The sequence below is a fragment of the Eleginops maclovinus genome, chromosome 16 (assembly GCF_036324505.1).
Source record: "Eleginops maclovinus isolate JMC-PN-2008 ecotype Puerto Natales chromosome 16, JC_Emac_rtc_rv5, whole genome shotgun sequence".
NCBI classification, from domain to species: Eukaryota; Metazoa; Chordata; class Actinopteri; order Perciformes; family Eleginopidae; genus Eleginops; species Eleginops maclovinus.
In genome coordinates, this window is record NC_086364.1 from 3,965,127 (window position 1) to 3,982,911 (window position 17,785).

The 17,785-nt window shown below is 40.8% G+C and overlaps 3 protein-coding genes across 4 annotated transcripts in view; 2 read left to right on the forward strand and 1 right to left on the reverse strand.

Moving 5' to 3' along the window:
• The window catches only part of carm1 (coactivator-associated arginine methyltransferase 1), a 25,725-nt gene extending 20,104 nt beyond the window's left edge, over window positions 1–5,621 (forward strand). Inside the window, exons 14-16 of one of the 2 annotated variants that reach the window (XM_063904896.1) lie at window positions 90–206; window positions 1,459–1,527; window positions 1,816–5,621. In XM_063904896.1, coding sequence (XP_063760966.1) covers window positions 90–206; window positions 1,459–1,527; window positions 1,816–1,955 — 326 coding nt within the window. In that variant the 3' untranslated portion in view covers window positions 1,956–5,621. The remainder of the gene's footprint in view (window positions 1–89; window positions 207–1,458; window positions 1,528–1,815) is intronic. The other variant, XM_063904897.1, reaches the window with a different exon arrangement.
• On the reverse strand, window positions 5,197–13,681 carry yipf2 (Yip1 domain family, member 2). Its single transcript, XM_063904898.1, has 9 exons — window positions 13,435–13,681; window positions 13,161–13,226; window positions 8,967–9,136; window positions 8,802–8,882; window positions 8,563–8,650; window positions 7,916–8,032; window positions 7,653–7,819; window positions 6,810–6,992; window positions 5,197–6,727 (listed from the first exon to the last, which is right to left on the reverse strand). Exons 2-9 carry the CDS (start codon window positions 13,189–13,191, stop codon window positions 6,659–6,661), a joined length of 906 nt encoding a protein of 301 aa, XP_063760968.1. The 5' UTR covers window positions 13,192–13,226; window positions 13,435–13,681; the 3' UTR covers window positions 5,197–6,658.
• A 206-nt stretch (window positions 13,682–13,887) lies between these two features.
• timm29 (translocase of inner mitochondrial membrane 29) lies at window positions 13,888–16,594 on the forward strand. The gene is made up of 2 exons (XM_063904900.1): window positions 13,888–14,118; window positions 15,634–16,594. The coding sequence occupies exons 1-2, from the start codon at window positions 13,998–14,000 to the stop codon at window positions 16,308–16,310; spliced, it is 798 nt and encodes a 265-aa protein (XP_063760970.1). The 5' UTR covers window positions 13,888–13,997; the 3' UTR covers window positions 16,311–16,594.
• Window positions 16,595–17,785: the final 1,191 nt, after the last annotated feature.

Below are 17,785 nucleotides of genomic sequence, written 5' to 3' on the forward strand. Positions count from 1 at the left end.
TCCTCGTAGCTTCCCACTTTGATGTATACCCCTGTTTCAGAGGATGTGTGTGGATGAAGTGTTGATGGCTGTGTCTGTGTCTCCCCCAGGGATGCCTGCAGCTTATGACCTCAGCACAGTCATTGGCAGCGGCCCGTCAGTGTCTCACAACAACCTCATCCCCCTGGGTACGAACCGCACTCCTCCTGACTTCTCTACAGCTAATGGTACTTACAGCGGTGTGGAACAAACGTCTCCAGTGAGCACGGTTCACACGGGGAGAGTCTTATCCTATTCAGACTGTGCTCAAATGTGGGGAGATGTTGGGATTATTAAATGTGAAAAATGGGACTAATCACAAAACCTTTGTGGGGGATGGTGTCATATTTTGATGTCTGCCTTATGTACTTTATGCATGTCTTTTTATTGTTTTGATTCATCTCAGCTAACATCATCTTTAGTTCATGCTTTTAAACTTGCACTGTTTTCCTGTAGGACTTCTCAAACAACTCAATTCAAATCAAAGGGACTTTTTTGGCATGAAAGTTAAAGGAATCAATGTTGCCAAAGCATCAAAATAACATTAATATAGATTTCAAATTGTTACATATTAATTATATATATATACAGTAACACAAGTGTGGGTGCGTGATTGTGTGTGTGTGGCTGTGTTTGGGTTCATTTCAACTGCTTTCAGAGCTCCGGTTCCAACTGAAATTGGAACTTTACCACACTAGGACCTCAGCATTGTCCAATGTCTCGGCTGTTAAGCGTTAGAACGGGGCAGACTAGCATGAAAGTGTTTTTAACAAGTTTTCTGACAGTTATAGCTTATTTGTGTTCTGGGAGGCTTTAATGGAGAGCTGCAGGAATGAGTCCTAAACCCAGAAATGGGTTAGCATTTAGCACATTTGGGCTCCCTTGTGTTAAAGTCTGTCATTTTTAACATGTATGTGGTTAGTTGCCTGAAATAAGATATGTGGTTTATACAAGCTGAAGAGATTTTCACATTTTGTTCTATGACATAAAATGTTAATAAATACTCCATTGGTGAATTTCTGAATCTTTTACGCGTCTTTAAAAAAAGGCGGTTGCAAACAAGTGACTAAATAGCATACAACCGTCATTGTGTCGAACATTAGCCGCCTTTAGCTAAGCGGTGGTAACGTGTAGTTTGTTCATAGCCTAATGTTAGCTTTTTAATCCTGTAGATTGTACGCTTCAACTATTACATATATATTATATTTATGTGTGGTTAATCTACCTCCTCCTCAACCTTACGCCTAAGTATCATGAACCTGTGTATTTCCCCGCAAAATATTTAAAACCAAAGGAAAAATCTCATTGGCTTTTGGTTGATGGAAAGGGGACATGCTAACTTTGCGGCTTCTCGCTGCAAACAGGAAGCTACATGCCTAAATGTATGTTTTGATCCTGCACACATCATTAATGTCTGCTTTCCTCTCCGATTGGTCACAGTGAACACCGGAATTGTAAACCACACCCACTCCAGGATGGGCTCCATCATGAGCACAGGAATTGTTCAGGGTACGTCTCCCCCGTCGCTTTCTTCAAAACCCTTCAGTTTTGTTTGCTATAAACGAGATCGATACTTTATTTATCCTAAACTGGGAAACTATTTTGTCCCGGCAGCAGTGTTGTCAAGCAATACACAAGTTAAAAATAATGAAAGACACTGAGATATTTAAGTTATTAGCAGCAGGTATATTCACAATAGAATGGACATGTATCCCTAGAGTATCTAAATAATACACACAAATATTGAGCACAAGAGGGCACGTTGAATTTAAAGCTTTCTTTGCCCCCCCCCCCCAGGAGCCACCACAGGCCAGTCCGGTCCCAGCAGCAGCGGTTCGTACTACCCCGTCACCAACCAGTTCACCATGGGGGGCGCCGCCATCTCCATGGCCTCCCCCATGGTCATCCCCAGCAACACCATGCATTACGGCAGTTAAGACCTCACCAAGACCTCTTCGACCCCCCCCTCCCCTCCCCCGCATGACAAGAGATCCCCAACCTCCCCCAGTGGAGACTGATGCACCACCTACAGCCAAAACCAATATACCAAAAGCAGTGCTGTGCTGGCACTGCCCAAGCCCTCCCCCCTCCCCCGTCCCTTCCAGTGTCGTCCTGCTCACTGTTCTGTGTTCAGTCCATCACTATTTGAGCGTATCCGTCCACACTGAGATCCCCCCCCCCCCCCCATGGAGCCACTGGGACCTGACTAGCTGAGATGCACAACTTCTCCCTCTACATGTTTCTCAGCCCCCCCACTCCCTTTCTCGTTTTTTTAATGAGCCCCCCAAAGTGTTTCCTTTCCGGCTGCCTGACAGCAGCTGAGGCTTTCATGTGTACAGGACACTATTATCATCTGAACACTCATCTCTGGACGTTTCATATCTCATCCGGTCTTCTCTCCGGAGACTCGTGCAACACATATTTGCTCAGCGCGTGCAGATAGTTTTGGTTTTAGGCAGATATATCAAAAAAAACTGAAGCCATCTACATGTGAAGGTACCCTAAGAAGTATGGGAAATATGCTTTCTTTGTGACATGGACACCTCTGTATGTGTAGTTTTACTTTAACGTAGCAGCGTTGATGACCATCAGGATTAGGAAGAATGGCACACCTTTTAACGGAGAGAAATACACTGCTATCACTGTTGTTAAAATACCGAAATATGGATTAGTGCAGCTTTAAATACCATCCTACCCATACCCTTGATGTGGTTAGCCTAGTGTTATCTTAGACTAGAAGCAGGAAGAAACTTCCTTTAGTCAAAAACACCAACCCTAGTTTTATTTTTAAATGTAAGACTAGTGAGCAGTCATAGTGGAGCTGCTGGTTTGAGCACCGTCCAAAGTGAACTAACAGCCAGGAGACCCTTTTCATCTTCTCGATAAGCCAAATCGTGAAATAGAGGGTTTGGAAGACGTATTCTCGAACGATATCTGGAGAAGAAATTAGAATGTCAAGGGCAGCATATTTCCTGAAACGCTGCTAAAGGTTGTAATGTAGTCACTGGGGTGGGGTTAGAGCCTCAGGACGGCCACAAGTGTTCACACTTCCATCAACCCCCCCTCCAGCCTGATCCCTCCAACATCTCCTGAAAAAACATTTCGTTAAGTTGTACACACAGCACAAGTTGTGGGAACGAGAGAGGAGATCTACACGGAAGGTGACCGGAGAGTCTACCGATGGTTTGTGTGCACATGCTGCTTCCATCCCCCCCCAGAGCCAGATGCTCCAGCAAAAGGATTGTAAAGGGGGGCAAAAGGACCCAGGCGGAATGAGAATAGCTGTGCTGAGTTGGCGGCATCCTAGTTTACATCCTGCTTCTCCTCGTAATCTCCTGAAACTGTTGCAAAGAGACTTCAATGTGGGGATGGGGCAGGTGTGGGACGGGGCCAGTCCCCCCCCCGCCTCCCTCCGGCTCACTATGTACAACCTCCAACATATCACCCACCCACCCCACCCATCATCGGTCACGCAGAGAAGGACTGACACGTGTACGCATCGCTTCCAGTGTCACAACTATCGGACTTTGGAATTTAGCAAGTTTTAAGAAAGCTGAGTAAAATGTCTTTGTAGGATTAACCTTTTTGTTATCTTTTATTTGGTTTTGTTTTTCTTTCACAAAAAACAACGAATAATAGAAAAAAAAAAACAGCAAATTAAATGTGGTGGAGATGGTCCAAAACCATCCTGGAATCAAAAGTGTTGTGGTACTTTACTTTGTTGTGTATCATGTGGCAGCTTAGCACTATTATCATGGAACAGTGTAAAGAAGAGAGTGTGTGTACTCGACAGCCAGTAATTTGACATCTGATCCAGACAGTGTCGGCACTCTGTCCGCAAACAAACTATATATAGTAAGACAGAAGAAAATCAGTTATAGATTAAGAACCACTGGTTATTGAGTAGAGCAGGAAATAATCATTCAAACCTGAGATGAGTTTGCATTTTAGCTCCTACGGTTCTCTCGCTTAAGGGATTTTCAAGTTTTGGTCTACCCCACTGGTGAATGGCAGAAGCGCTATTTTTCTTAATTGCCTTTTGCTAACAAACTGCTAAATGTGACTTTAAAACTTAATTAACCGCCTTTAACTAAGAGGTGGTGAAGTCATGTGACAGTGAAGTAGCTTGTTTATAGCCTAACGTTAGCTTAAAAGGGTTATTGGGAATTATCCAGTTTAGTCCACAAAATGATTTAAGACTCGTAAAATATCTTATTTTCTGCAACATTCTAAAATCTAATGGAAACATCCTGTTGGATTTTTGCTGATTTAAGGCTAGGATTACAGAAATGTTTTATTGCTGCACCACTCTAACGAGCATGAAAAGGTTTCCTGGGCTAAGTGTAGTTTAAGCACTTTTATATTCCATTCAGAAAGAACATGAGCCACGGTGAGAACACCAGTGTCCCCTCTCTACTGCAGGTGCGTGTGGCCCCCACCACAGCTTGTGTTCCTCTTTGTCCTGAAGTTAGGTAGTGAAACTAAATGAGTCTCAGGTAAGTCAGGGTTGCTGGCAGTGTGGTCAAAACTTCAACATCTACTACACAGAATATATGAATGAAGGCCACAGGCATGGCGGCTACAGTTGATCTGTACAGGTGATGCTGGAGTTTTGATCTCTTCACACATATTCCCGCTTCACCTCGGGGGTAAAGTTGTGCTGGACATCTCTATTCTACTTCTACAGTGCCGAGGATCACAGCTGTCCAAGCACCACTACAAAAAATACAACAGGAACGAGTCTGCAGCCTCTTGAGTATTTATTCCAAATCCTTGATATCAGACGGCAGTTTCCTTCACCACATGTACTCGCGTAAGCCAAAATGCTCAGTAGTTAACTAGTAGCAGTATTTTGACTTTATCAGTCTACTAGTTTATCACAGACTCACAATGTTAACTAGCTAAGGCAGTTTACTATCAAATGTTTACTAGTTTAAGCCCCTTAATTAACTTGTGAGGCTTAAAACGTTTTAAACTGGTAGAAGCCTAAATGCTCAGTAGTTACACTAGTTTCATTAAATGCTGATGTAGGTGGCCATTTTTTTTATTTGAGGCTTCCTATTGGTTCTCCACTACAAAAGGAAATATACTAACCAATCAGAACTCAGGGTAATATAATATTATCCTGATATTAATAAGATAACATGATAATGCAAAGAACATTTACAATTAAGAAAATACTGGATGAAGCACAACTTTTATTAACAACAAATCCCTAAACAGCATCACAGTAGGGAATAAATAGTTCTGCAAACAAACACATTTCTCAATTTGCAAATAATCCTAATTGCATTTACATCACTTGGAGTCATTCTGTAAATGGTGGTTTCTTACAGGTTGGAGAGGTGTGGTACATTACTCTTAGTTCATTAAATCATTCTTAACCCTGTTCTAGCTAATTATTAGATAGAATATATTACCGGACATGTCATGTATTTAGAGAAAAGTTAACAGCCCTGCTAGCAGCTCTGTGGCTAACTGAGCTAATGTCAAAGTCAGCAGCCATGCTAACAGCTTTGTGGCTAACTGGTTAACTAATGTGAGCAGCAACTTACCATAATGGAAAAAAGACAACTTGTTAATGTTAGGCAGGTACAATGTTTGCTATGTTCATAATTAGCATGCCAACATTTGCTAATTAGCATTGAACACAAAGTACAGCTGAAGCTAATGAGCTAAGTAGTTTCAAAAGGTATTGAGTATTTTAAATGACTGCTATTGGCTGGAGCTCATGGGTCTTTGTTAAAAATGATGTCTGAAATGTGTGATATCTACAACAAAAAATTACTTGGTTGCCTCTAGTTACATTTTGAATAATATGATGTGTATAAAGTTTAAATATGGAAATGAATGATAGCTCAATTCCATTGAGCTATCATTCATTCAAATCTCCAGGATCAATAGAACAAAGCTATCATTAATGTTACCAGAAAAACCTGTGTATTTCTAGTATGACATTTGAAATCTATTTTTGTCCAGCAAACAATATTTAAGACCTACTCAAAATCATCATCTTGGGTTTGGAACATTTTAAAAGGGCATTTTTCCCAATTATTATTAATCTTTTGTAAATTAAACAACTACACAAATAAATAAGTAATCATCCGCTTCATTCATTCAATTCTATTTTTGCAAACTGGGTGCTGTTTTAATGAGAACCTGTTGTCACAAACAATAATAATACTAACACGTACTGATGGATGCCTAGCTGTCTAACAGATAACTCTTAAGAAGTTATGATTGCTGGCTTCATGGTTTTGTGATCTGTATCTGGTTTGGATGCGTTTCCCTTCTAGTGATGAGTCATTCTAACAAATCCTTCTAAATAAAATTTTGGTGAATCTTCAGGGGAAATTAGAGCGTCATGGAAGCCATGCTGGACTAAAACGTTGCACCACATCCTGAAACGTCACAGTAAAAATGTAGTATTATTGCAGTGTCCCTGTAGACCCGACTCAGGATAAATAAGACAGAGAACCACACCCCCTGTCCCAGAGCTTCATCACGTTACTAAAGAACACATCACGCAACCCTCATGCCTCTTCATGTTTTATATCTGCATGTGATTCAAAACAACAGACACTTCCTTCATTTCCTCGCTGCCAGCGCCCTATTGGTCAGTGCGCTTTCGTGGCAAGTGTCATTGTGTAATCGTGGGGGTGATAGGCACCACTGATGGTACATGGACTGCTATCTGAAAGAAGTACATCTGAAAATAAAGAGAAACATTTATTATTATGTAATATCTAGGTTTAGGTTAAATGTGTAAGCCTTATGAAGCGGTCACTCACCTTACAGCCGACAGCCAGCAGCGTGTGCAAAACCACTATGGTCACCACTGTAGCCACTGCCATCACCTTGGTGTCCTCGCGCACAACTGGCCAGAAGGTGAGGACCAGAACTGAGCCAGAGATCACCATGGCAACCAGGATCACTGTCCAGCGCAACCACTCAAAGGGAATGATCCACAGAACCTGGAGAAGACAGCACATTGTCACCATCTCCTGTAACAGAGTTTTGATTATCTGGCCAGCCATTGGACTGATCTACTTCACGTTTGGCCTGGCGGTTGCTGAAGTCGTAATGCAGTGACACGCGTGAAGTTATTTTGATCAGCAAAACCTCATCTGGCTGGCCACTGAACAGCCCGGCTATGTTTGCTAACGGCTGCTCGGGGACAAAATTGAGCTGGCCTAGAGACTCTGCTTTTCTAGTTAACTAGTAAGGGTCAAAATATTCACTACTCACACATTTTGTTACATGTTTATTAGTCAAGGCAAAGATATTGAACCAGTAAGGGTCAGTTTGGACTAACTAATAACTAGTAAAATGCAATAAATATTGACAAGTGAGCTTTGGTCACTAGTTTAACTGGTTGATCATACATGTCAACTAGCAGGTAGTCACCAAGCAGATAAAAAAAGGCCAATAATATTGAACCGATGTATAACAGGTTCCACAGATGCTCACGAGTACTGGGCAACACTTAACTAGTTAAAGGATAGACCAAACATGTTGTTTGTCTACAGTTGCAGTGGTGCATTCTACAATAAACCAAGAAGCAGCAGCATAAGTAATCCTGAACAAGCACTGAACTAGCCTGCTAGTAAAACTTTAAAATGTATTGGACTTACGGAGGTCGGGATGTAAATGAAAAGGGAGTAGCCGTAGACACAAACAGTCTCCAGGAATGTGTAGCCCCCGATCTGCCTCTCAGCCCCTTGCCTCCAGGTCAAGAAACCCCATAAACCAATGGGCACCAACCAGGCATACATGAAGATCACGAGTGCAGCTATTGTCACTGTTAACAAAAAGCAGGACAAAGACTGCAGACTCAGAATAACTCTAAAAACTAAGAAAAACTACTCAGGTTGATGTGAGTTTATGGAGGACCAACCTCTGTGGAACTGAGGTCTGTAGTGGTACGAAGGGTTCCCCCTCTCACTGAGGAAGCTGGACAAGTTTCCACTGATCGCTACTGAGAACACCAGGGTCACACAGATCCAGAATGGACCTACAAACAAAAACAAATGTTCATGAAGACTTTCTGTAACAATGTGAATCTCATCAAACAATCTTCCTCCAGCCAAATGTAGAGTCCCGAACTTGAGCTATAAAAAAAGTTTGGAAGATGTTCTGTGCCTTTTGATTTTGATTTGCATATTTTAGGTTGCTTTGAGCTGTATGCTAACAGTAAACTACACTGTGTGGTCTTTGAGCTATAAGCTAAAGGTATGCTAATAAGCTAAAGGTATGCTACAGTGTTGTCTTTGAGGTGTATGCTAATGCTAACCTACAGTGTTGTCTTTGAGGTGTATGCTAATGCTAACCTACAGTGTTGTCTTTGAGCAGTATGCTAACTGTAAACTACACTGTATTGTCTTTCAGCGGTATGCTAACGGTAAATACACTGTGTTGTCTTTGAGCTGTATGCAACGGTAAACTAGAGTAATTCCAAGGTTCAAAATCTAAAACTTATTTGATCAATTTTGTAAAAAAGAAAAATGAAGAATCATAAAAGAGAACTTTAAAATAATACATTACCATATAGATCTGGGTTGCTCCTCAGGTTGTGTTTGATAAAGTTTCTTCCAGGTAATGGCATCAGTGACCCCTTCACTCTGTCCAGAACCTACATCACATGATAGGACGTAAAGCAAGTCATTTTTAATGGTAAAATATGTACATGTTTTATTAAAACTTGGTTTACCATGACAAAATCACCATAACCATAGTTCTATACCATGCGAGTGTTTTTGCAGAGAGGTTAGGGTGCTCCTTACCTGCACCGTGTCCACATTGAAGAAGGACTGATAGTACTCAAAGGTCCAGAAGCCACCCGTTGGTTTCTGTCCTCCTAACAGCTGGAAACACGTCAAGACATCTGACATCAAACATCTGCAGCAGCCCGAGTCATCATGTCATTACTCACTATGGGTGTTACTCACCTCTGAACTCTCTTCCTCACCCTCCTCCTCTGAGAGGTCTAGTTTCACATCCTCCCCTCCTGGTCCTCCTCTTCCTCCTCCTGCTGCTGTAGTGCTGGTGTTTGAGGCAGACATACTGAGGGTGGAGGCTCCAGGGTCAGCAGACAACAGCTCTGCTGCTTCCTCAAACTCTACAGACATGAATCAAGACACACAAATATTGAGTGAGACTTCTGGGTGTTGATCTCATTTAAATAATATTCAAAACTATTTGGGAAATGGATCATGCAAATTGTTTATTCATTTTGTTTAAAAAGGAGCTCTTAAACAGCCAAATAAATGTTAGATACATAACCAATATGCCACTAGAGGTCGCTGTAACGGATGGGATTGCATCGGATTACATATTTAATCCAAAATCGGGCATTTTTTTTAAATTACAGGAGCATTTTAGGTATAACACACAAGTAAAAAATATGACAAAATTAAATTAAACAATACAATATTACATATTAACAGCAGAAATGCTCTCTCTGAGGGTAGGTTCATACAAAGCACAAGTATAGTCAAATAAAATCAGATCTGATTGGTTTTACGTACTCAGTCCATTTGGACCAGGTCTTGTAAAACTTTTCTTTCTCAACTTTTAGGGAAAAAGAGATCTTCTCCATAACATAAATGTCATACACAATGTCAATCCATTCATCAATGGTGGGAGGTTCCACTTTTAACCATTTCCTCGTGACACATTTCTTACTAGCTGCCAACAGTATAGCAGGCAACTTTTTGTCTTTTATGTTCCATGTTTCAAACAATATATTACCCAAAAACAAAGTTTCACATTGTAATGGAATGGTCACACTAAACACATTATTAATATGTTTGTGGATCTCTTCCCAGTAAGACCTTATTGCTTGGCAGTCCCAAAAAATATGAAAGTGGTTGGCTCCATTAGATCCACAGAGCCTCCAGCAAGCGTCCCCACTGCCCACGGTGTCGTTTTTGTATGGGCTGTGATAAAAAATCGTATTATATTCTTCCAACAAAACTCCCGCCATGTATTTGACCTGGTTGAGAACCATTGCAGTTGACATATTTTCTCCCAGCTCTCCTGTGTGATCTTCACCCTTATTTCCTTTTCCCATTTCCTCTTTACGTATTCTGTATTCTCTTGTTTGGATAACTGTATGGCATTATATAATTTGGAGATAATTTTATTGCATGTTCCGGATTTAGTAAGTGATAAAAATACCACCATGAACCCTGACTCATCTTTTCCTAACGTCTCTTTAATATTTTTGTTAAAATAATGTCTCACTTGCAGGTACCTGAAAAAAATCCTCTTTCCCCAGACTGTGGTCCTTCTGTAGGTTTTCAAAGCTCTGAAATGACCCTTTGTGAACAAATGAATTATAGGTAGTTAAACCTTTTGTGATCCATGTCTTAAATCTGCCGTCGGTTTTATTTGGTGTGAAGTCTGAATCATATGCACACCACCTCATAATTTTAGTTGTGTCTTTTAATCTGCAAATTTTGACTATTTCCTGCCAGGACTTCAGGAAGCTGCCTGCCACAGAGTCTTCCGGGATCTCCTGTTCTCCTTGTAGTTTGTTATCACTTAGTAGGGCTGTTATTGGGATTCCCTTTATCATCGTTCCTTCTATGTCCTTCCATGCTGCAGTGTATGTTGGTGAGCATTAAGGATCTTAGTTGAGCTGCATGATAGTATTCCTGTAAGCAGGGAAGGCCCATTCCTCCTTTATCTTTTCTTAATTGCAGTGTTCTAAATCTAATTCTGGCCCTTTTCTCCTGCCACAGATATCTTGCTATTACTCTGTCCCATTCTAAGAACTGCTCAGGTGGTATTTTAACTGGCAGACACTGGAAAAGATACAGCATCCGTGGAAGGATATTCATCCTAATTGATTCTATCCGGGAGCTTAAGCTTAAAAAGGGAATAACGTTCCATCTCTGGATATCAGCTTTTATCTTTGAATTTAACGGGCCATAGTTGATGTTATATAATCTCGTGGAGTCCCTAGGTAGTGAGACACCCAAATATTTAATGGACTCAGCCTCCCAATTCCAGTCGTACATGGTCTTAATTGAAGATGGAGGGTCATAATTAAACGTTAATACTTGAGTTTTATTGATATTAATTTTATAACCAGAATTTAAACCAAATTCCTCTAGCAATTTCATCACTTTTGGGAGTGTCTGAGTAGGTTGTGTTATACTTATCAATAAATCGTCGGCAAATGGGGCCAGTTTCTGCTCCCCGGATGTCATTGTTACCCCTTTTATATCATCCCTCTGCCTAATTAGTTGACTCATGGGTTCTATAAACGAAGCGAAGAGGAGCGGCGACGCACAGCACCCCTGTCTCGTTCCTCGTTCCAGAGTGAACGAATTGGTTAAGTCTCCATTGATTTTGATTCTAGCTGTTGGTTTATTATATAGTGCTGTAAACGTGTCAATTATAGTTGTATGGAAGCCAAATTTTGAAAGTACTTTATATAGAAATTACCATCTCACTGAGTCAAAAGCTTTTTCTGCATCCAAACTTAATATCAATGTCTCTAGTTTTTGTTGTGTGACTTGCCTCACAACGTGCAGTGTTTTCCTGATGTTATCTTGGGTCTGTCTTTGTCTGACAAAGCCAGTCTGGTCCTTAAGTATTAATACTGGTAATATCCATTCTATTCTTTTAGATGATATGGAGGTGAATAATTTATAGTTGTTATTTAGAAGACTTACAGGGCGGTAATTCCCACACTCCAGTTTGTCTTTCCCCTCTTTAGGTATGATCAAAATGACTGCCTCCCGCCACGAGGGGGGGACGCTTTTGTTTTCCAAAGCCCAGTTGAACGTTTTTAATAATGTTGGAATTAGTTGATCTTGCATTGTTTTGTACCATTCTGTTGAAAAACCATCCGTCCCTGGAGACTTCCCCCCTTTCCTTCTCCTGATTGCTGATTGAATTTCTTCTATTGTTATTTTAGATATTAATTTTTCATTTTGTTCATCAGTAATCTTTGGAAGATTTACCTGGGTCAGAAAGTTATCGATTTGGTTGTCGTCGCTTGTCTGTGGTTGGGAATATAATATTTTATAGTATTGTTGGAAGCACTGTTGTATTTTCTCCGGATTAGTTTCTATTTCATTTGTTGCGGAGTTTCTTATTTTATATATAATTCTGTCCGCTTGTTGTTTTCTTAACCTATATGATAGAAGTTTCAGTGATTTCCCACCCGACTCATAGTATTGTTGCTTTGTAAAAAGGAGCTTCTTTTGAGTTTCCTGAGTATTTATTTCGTCTATTTCTTTTTTTAATTTTGTAATCTTATATTTGTTATCCTCTTTGAGAGACTTTGCGTGTTCTTTCTGTAGTCTCTTCAAGTCCTCTTCCAATATTTTTAGTTTTTGCTCCCTAATTTTCTTCTCATATGAAGAGATGGCTATTATTTTGCCCCTCAAAACTGCCTTTAATGCATCCCAGAGAATGGGTGGGGTCACTTCTTCATTATCGTTGGTTTCCAGATACAATTTAATTTCACTTTTCAATTTATCTTTAATAACTGGGTTATTCAGGATGTTTGAGTTCAGTCTCCAGAGACTGGATTTCTTATTATTATTCAGATAGATTGACATATAGATGGGACCATGATCTGAAATAGTACTGGGTCCTATTTCACAGTTTTCCACCCTATAAAGATCTGCTTTAAGCATAAAAAAATAATCGATGCGTGAGTAGACATTGGGAGCGTGCGAGTAATGCGTGTAGTCTCGGCTCGTTGGGTTGTTTTCTCTCCACACGTCCACAATCCCAACTTCACGCATCCAAACACCTAATCTCCTGCTATTGTTTTTTGCGCCAGATAGTTGCAGTGTTTTTATAGATTTTTCCTTCTTATAAACTTGTCATCTAAATTTACCCATTATTATGAATTACATCCAGAGAGAGCCTATAGTTGAGAAACACATTGTCAAAAATTAACACCATTTTTATTCAGCCACATGATGTCTCTTCTTTGTGCGTTTGGTACAAGATTTGTTTTCATTTAACAAATGCATACTTTTACACTTGAAATTGCCTTGACAAAAATCCCAAACATTTTGAGAGGCAAGTTTGGCCTAAAGATGGCATTAGGAAGGATTATTTAACCAAAGCCATACATGTGCATGAGTGGGAATCATTTAAATGTCAGCCTTTACCTTGGAATTGTAGATCATTAGGACTGGCCATTGCTTCAGTGATCAAACAGCAACCTCATGCAAGACCTAGGAGAAGACACAGGTAAGACACGTTTACATACTAGAGATTCCCTTCTGTTTGTCAAAAATAAGGTTTTAAACATCTAGTATCTGTCCATTTTCCTATCATCAATCTTTCCAAGCAATCTCTTTAAAGCATAGATTCAAATGTTAAGTAATAATACAAAAATAATACTTGTTCCTTAGCGTTGTGCTGAAAACAGGTTAAACCCACCTGTGCTCCTCGGCAGCAGGATTTCCTGTGTGACAGCTGATCCGGGTTTATACTCGGCTACATTCACACAACACTTGTAGTTCTCATTTGTTTCAAGATGTTACAATAGCCAACTTAAATATATAATACCCCAGTACATGTAGGTTAATTTACGGAACGGAAAATCACACACTGCGAGCGTCTGTCTTTGTAGCGAGTTGACAACCAGTCTGTTAGCTTCCGGTACACGTCACCACGTAAACAAAGCTGTCACGTGAACCGTTTGAATCTTTTTAGAAGGATGTTTGTTACATTTAAATATAGAATAATGTGTAATATACAGTTGAGTGAAATATTAGATGCAATTTAATATTCATAATCGTTTGTTCCTAACACAATTGCGTTATCTATTAACATTTCTCAGCCTATCGTGACAGCAAGCGGAACGTTTGTGAGGTAGAGTTTTCTGTCGGAAGATTAAGGAGATTCACCTTGAGGGGCGCCATTTTGGCTCCTGAATGTGAGCTGTCTTCATGACAAGCAGCATGTTTGCTCTGCCTGAAGGTGACTGACTGCAGGAGTGAATGAATTCAGCTGGAATGTCTTCGTGGCGTGTATTGAGGAGGGCGCTTTGCACAGCGGTGGAGACAGCAGCGGCTCCGGTCACCGGCAGTAGATGGGAAAGACTGAAGAAGAGCAAAGCCGGTGAGAAACTCAGTATGCTAATGCTAGCTTGTGAAACGTTAGCTAGTGTAATGTAAGCGTAAGGTTAATGTAACGTTCAGGTGATGGGGACACCACTAGTTATCTCTAGTCTGAAATGTTTAAGTTATATTCCATACATCACAGTTCACTTGTGTTTTTAGAAGCAAAACCCAATAAGACAGGTGTTGTCATGTATTGTTAATACCTTTACTCGCACTTTAAAGTACCAGCACAATTAAGCTAACACCTGCAGAAGCTAACTGAAATACATTTGACATAATGTTGCTTTTATTAGTTATGTCTTGGCTGTTTTCACACCACACAGCAGCTGATAGTGTTTGCATAGCTTCTGTCCACTGTGTGAAGAATCATTACATGTTGCCTTATCAAATGTAAAACATATTTTAGTAGTTAATGATGACCTCCTCCATTACAGAGGATGCTGTGAAACCTTTTGATGGACACACCTTGTTGAAAACATGATATTATTAATAATGAGGATCAATCATTGGACATACACAGCCATTTAATATATATCTCAAAGACAAACAAAACTAAGTGAATGTCCTCAAATAATCCAGTTACAACAAGTTGTCATCTTATTGTATTTTTAAACCCATAGTCAAAAGTGAGTAGATTTACAAAATAAAGATTTACAAAATACAATACACACACATGGAAACACTCTTCTCCTGCTGCATGTTCTCATGACATATCTTATCTACTTCAAGGTCAAGTGGAAGCGCCTCTCAGGCATGAATCACAACCAGCTAGGGTTTTATTGAAATGGAAATTTCCAGCAAAGCCCCTCAGTGAAAGTACATTGCAGGGTCACATCTTTTAAAACACAAGGCCCAAAGAATATGCAGAAAAAACGAAACTCAAATATGATTTGGTTTTAATAAGAGTAAATATGAATAAATGTTCATAACAAGTCTCTCCTCAACTCCTCCTTTCTCCTACCTTTGACTAAGAAATCAAGTTCACCGTGCCATCTTAAAGGATGTCTCGACTCCTAAAATCTTTCTTGAAAAAGACAAGATACTAACCAGAGCAGCTATTGGCAAAATAATAAGAATGAAATATCTAGGTGTTCGTGAACACTGTTCTGCTCATGTGACGGACATCATAAGAGGGGTGGCTGTTCAAACTGGAAAATTAATATTTTTGTAAGTGTCCTTTTTTTGTTGTGCTTAATCAATTGCATTTTATTTATAAAGGCCAAAGTCACAATTAATACATTTGTCTCAGGGGGAATTACAGTGTGTAAAGCATACGACACACTCTATCCTTAGACCCTTTCAAAGCACTAACAATTTGAAATCCCTCTCCCACTCCCAGGACGGACAGACGTACAATAGATGTCGTGTGTACAGATTAAACAAAGATAATAAAAACAGTACCCAGATGAGAAAAAACATTATGTAAATGCAGAAAAGAGGATCTATGAGGATGATAAAATACTTCCAGGTGCAGACAAAAAATATTTAAAATGCTGAATCCTTCCCTCTGTAGCTGTGTGGTGCCGCGGCCTTCTTACTGACTACAAGGAGGCGTGTCGGGAGGTGGTCGTGGGTTCAAGAGAGCGACCAATCAAAGCCTCAATATACTTCTCTCTGCTGGGCGGGACCTGGGCCTGTTTCTACACCCGACCCGACAAGCAGGCTTTCGAAGCTACCCTGCTGGATTGCTCTGGCCAGCTAGGCTTGCTGTCGCCCTGGATTCGCAACGGGACTTCGGACGGACATATACAGAGTCTGGTGAAGCTTCGTAACGAGGGCCGGCTCCGTGTCGTCAGCCTGGGGCTCCTCTCTCTGGTTTACCAAGCCGACTATGACCCCGACGCCACACTGTACGAAGCGGAGTGCTCTAATCTGTCCGTCCCCTGGAGGGAGCTCCATGAACGCGTGCTTGATGTGGGCTTCGTGGGCAGGTGGTGGGTGCTGGCCTCAAAGATGAAGGACTATGATGTGAACGAGGAAGCGTTCAAGGGCCTGCCAGCACACATGCAGGCGACATCTCCACCCAGTGTACAGGAGGTGGAGACGAGCGAGAGGCTGCACAAAGAGTCGTGGCTACCACTCGCAGTGGAAGAGGAGGAGACGGAGACAAATATAGCGGACAGAAAAGAGGAGAGTGTCGGGGACGACAGCCAAATGCACGCCCTGAAAGAGGAACAGATTCAAGCCTAAAATCAAAAGAGTTTGAAAGCTAACTGTACCAGGGTACTTATTCTCATTTATTTTGTCTACCAACCCCTTTTAGTTTGCATTTTTCACCTACAGACTCTCTGAACTGTTTACTGCAACCACAAATCACCAGGGAAAAGGAAATATCCACATCATTTTCCCATCAAAGTAAAAGCAGCCTTTCAAAAAATCCTTGTTTTTTTATTTATTCCCAACCATTTTTTTCATCACAAAGTAATGCAAATAATTTTTACCATGTTTCAATAAATCAGTCAGTTATCACCTCATTTCTGACCCTTTTTAAAAAAATTAATCTTTTTATTCGATTTTTCGTTCATATACAACAATACTTGACACATACAATGTTTCCAGGTAGACTTGTTAAGAGGTAGTAAGCGGTTTGTCTTACAGTGTATGCTGAAAACAACAACCAATTTAACCTAAGCCAGAACGGTTTCTATGACTGAACCTTAGTTACCATTATCCCTTCCCACCTACTGTTAGGACAAGAAAAGAAAGTAAAACACAGGAAAGGAGAAAGACAAAAAGCAAAAACAAAAAACAACAAAAACAAAAAACAACAAAACAAGATAAAGAAGGGGAGGGGGGGAGCATCTAGTCGCTTTCTGGGTGAATAGTGGTTCTATCTAAATATTCGATGAAGGGCTGCCAGGTTTTGTTGAAAACATTACCAGAACCCGCAAGTGAGAATCTAACCTTCTCAAGTTTGTTAGTTAGGTAGGACCTCCCTAAGCCAGCTATTGTGTGAAGGGGGGAGAACATGTTTCCACTTAAACAAAATAAGGCGTCTGGCCAATAGGGTTGTAAAGGCCAATACCCGGCGCTTTGTCACAGGGAGAATAGATGTTGTAAGTGGGGGGGAACAAAACAGGGCCATGCAAGGCTCAGGAATAAGATCCATCTCAAGCACCATTGCAAGTGTATCAAAAATTTGGTGCCAGAAGCCGGTAAGGTTCAGACAGGACCAAAACATGCGTGTGTGGTTGGCAGGTGATTGTTTACACCTATTAAAACTGTCACTGGTGCCTCGGTAAGTCTTCACCAGCTGAGTGTTTGTGTAGTGCACTCTAAGAAGAACCTTACATTGTAACAAGCTGTGCCTAGTACACATGTAGGACGAGTGAACTAGCTTAAGAATATTGTCCCACCGGCTGTCTGATATTGGTACTCCTATCCCCTCCTCCCATGTCCGCTTCAGGCGAGTCACCTGGTCAGGGTTAAGGGAATCAATGGAGTTGTAGATCACTGAGATGGGGCATCTTTGGGCAGGGTCGAGGGTGAGCAAGGAGTCAATCAGAGACCTGGGTGGGTGGTTGGGGAAGTGAGGGTAGGTCGTTTGGACAAAGTGCCTGGCTTGAAGAAAACAGAAAAAGTGAGAGTGAGGTAATTCGAGCCTGGCTGCAAGCTCTGTAAAATCAGTAAAAATGTTTTTTTGTAAAGGTCCTTGACATGCGGCA

Coding starts and splice junctions, on each gene's coding strand:
- yipf2 (XM_063904898.1), bottom strand. CDS start 13,191: ATGGCCAGTCCTAATGATCTACAATTCCAAG. Junction 8,651..8,801: donor TCAATGTGGACACGGTGCAG/GTAAGGAGCACC, acceptor CATGTGATGTAG/GTTCTGGACAGAGTGAAGGG. Junction 7,820..7,915: donor CAGACCTCAGTTCCACAGAG/GTTGGTCCTCCA, acceptor TTTTGTTAACAG/TGACAATAGCTGCACTCGTG.
- timm29 (XM_063904900.1), top strand. CDS start 13,998: ATGAATTCAGCTGGAATGTCTTCGTGGCGTGTATTGAGGAGGGCGCTT. Junction 14,119..15,633: donor ACTGAAGAAGAGCAAAGCCG/GTGAGAAACTCA, acceptor TTCCCTCTGTAG/CTGTGTGGTGCCGCGGCCTT.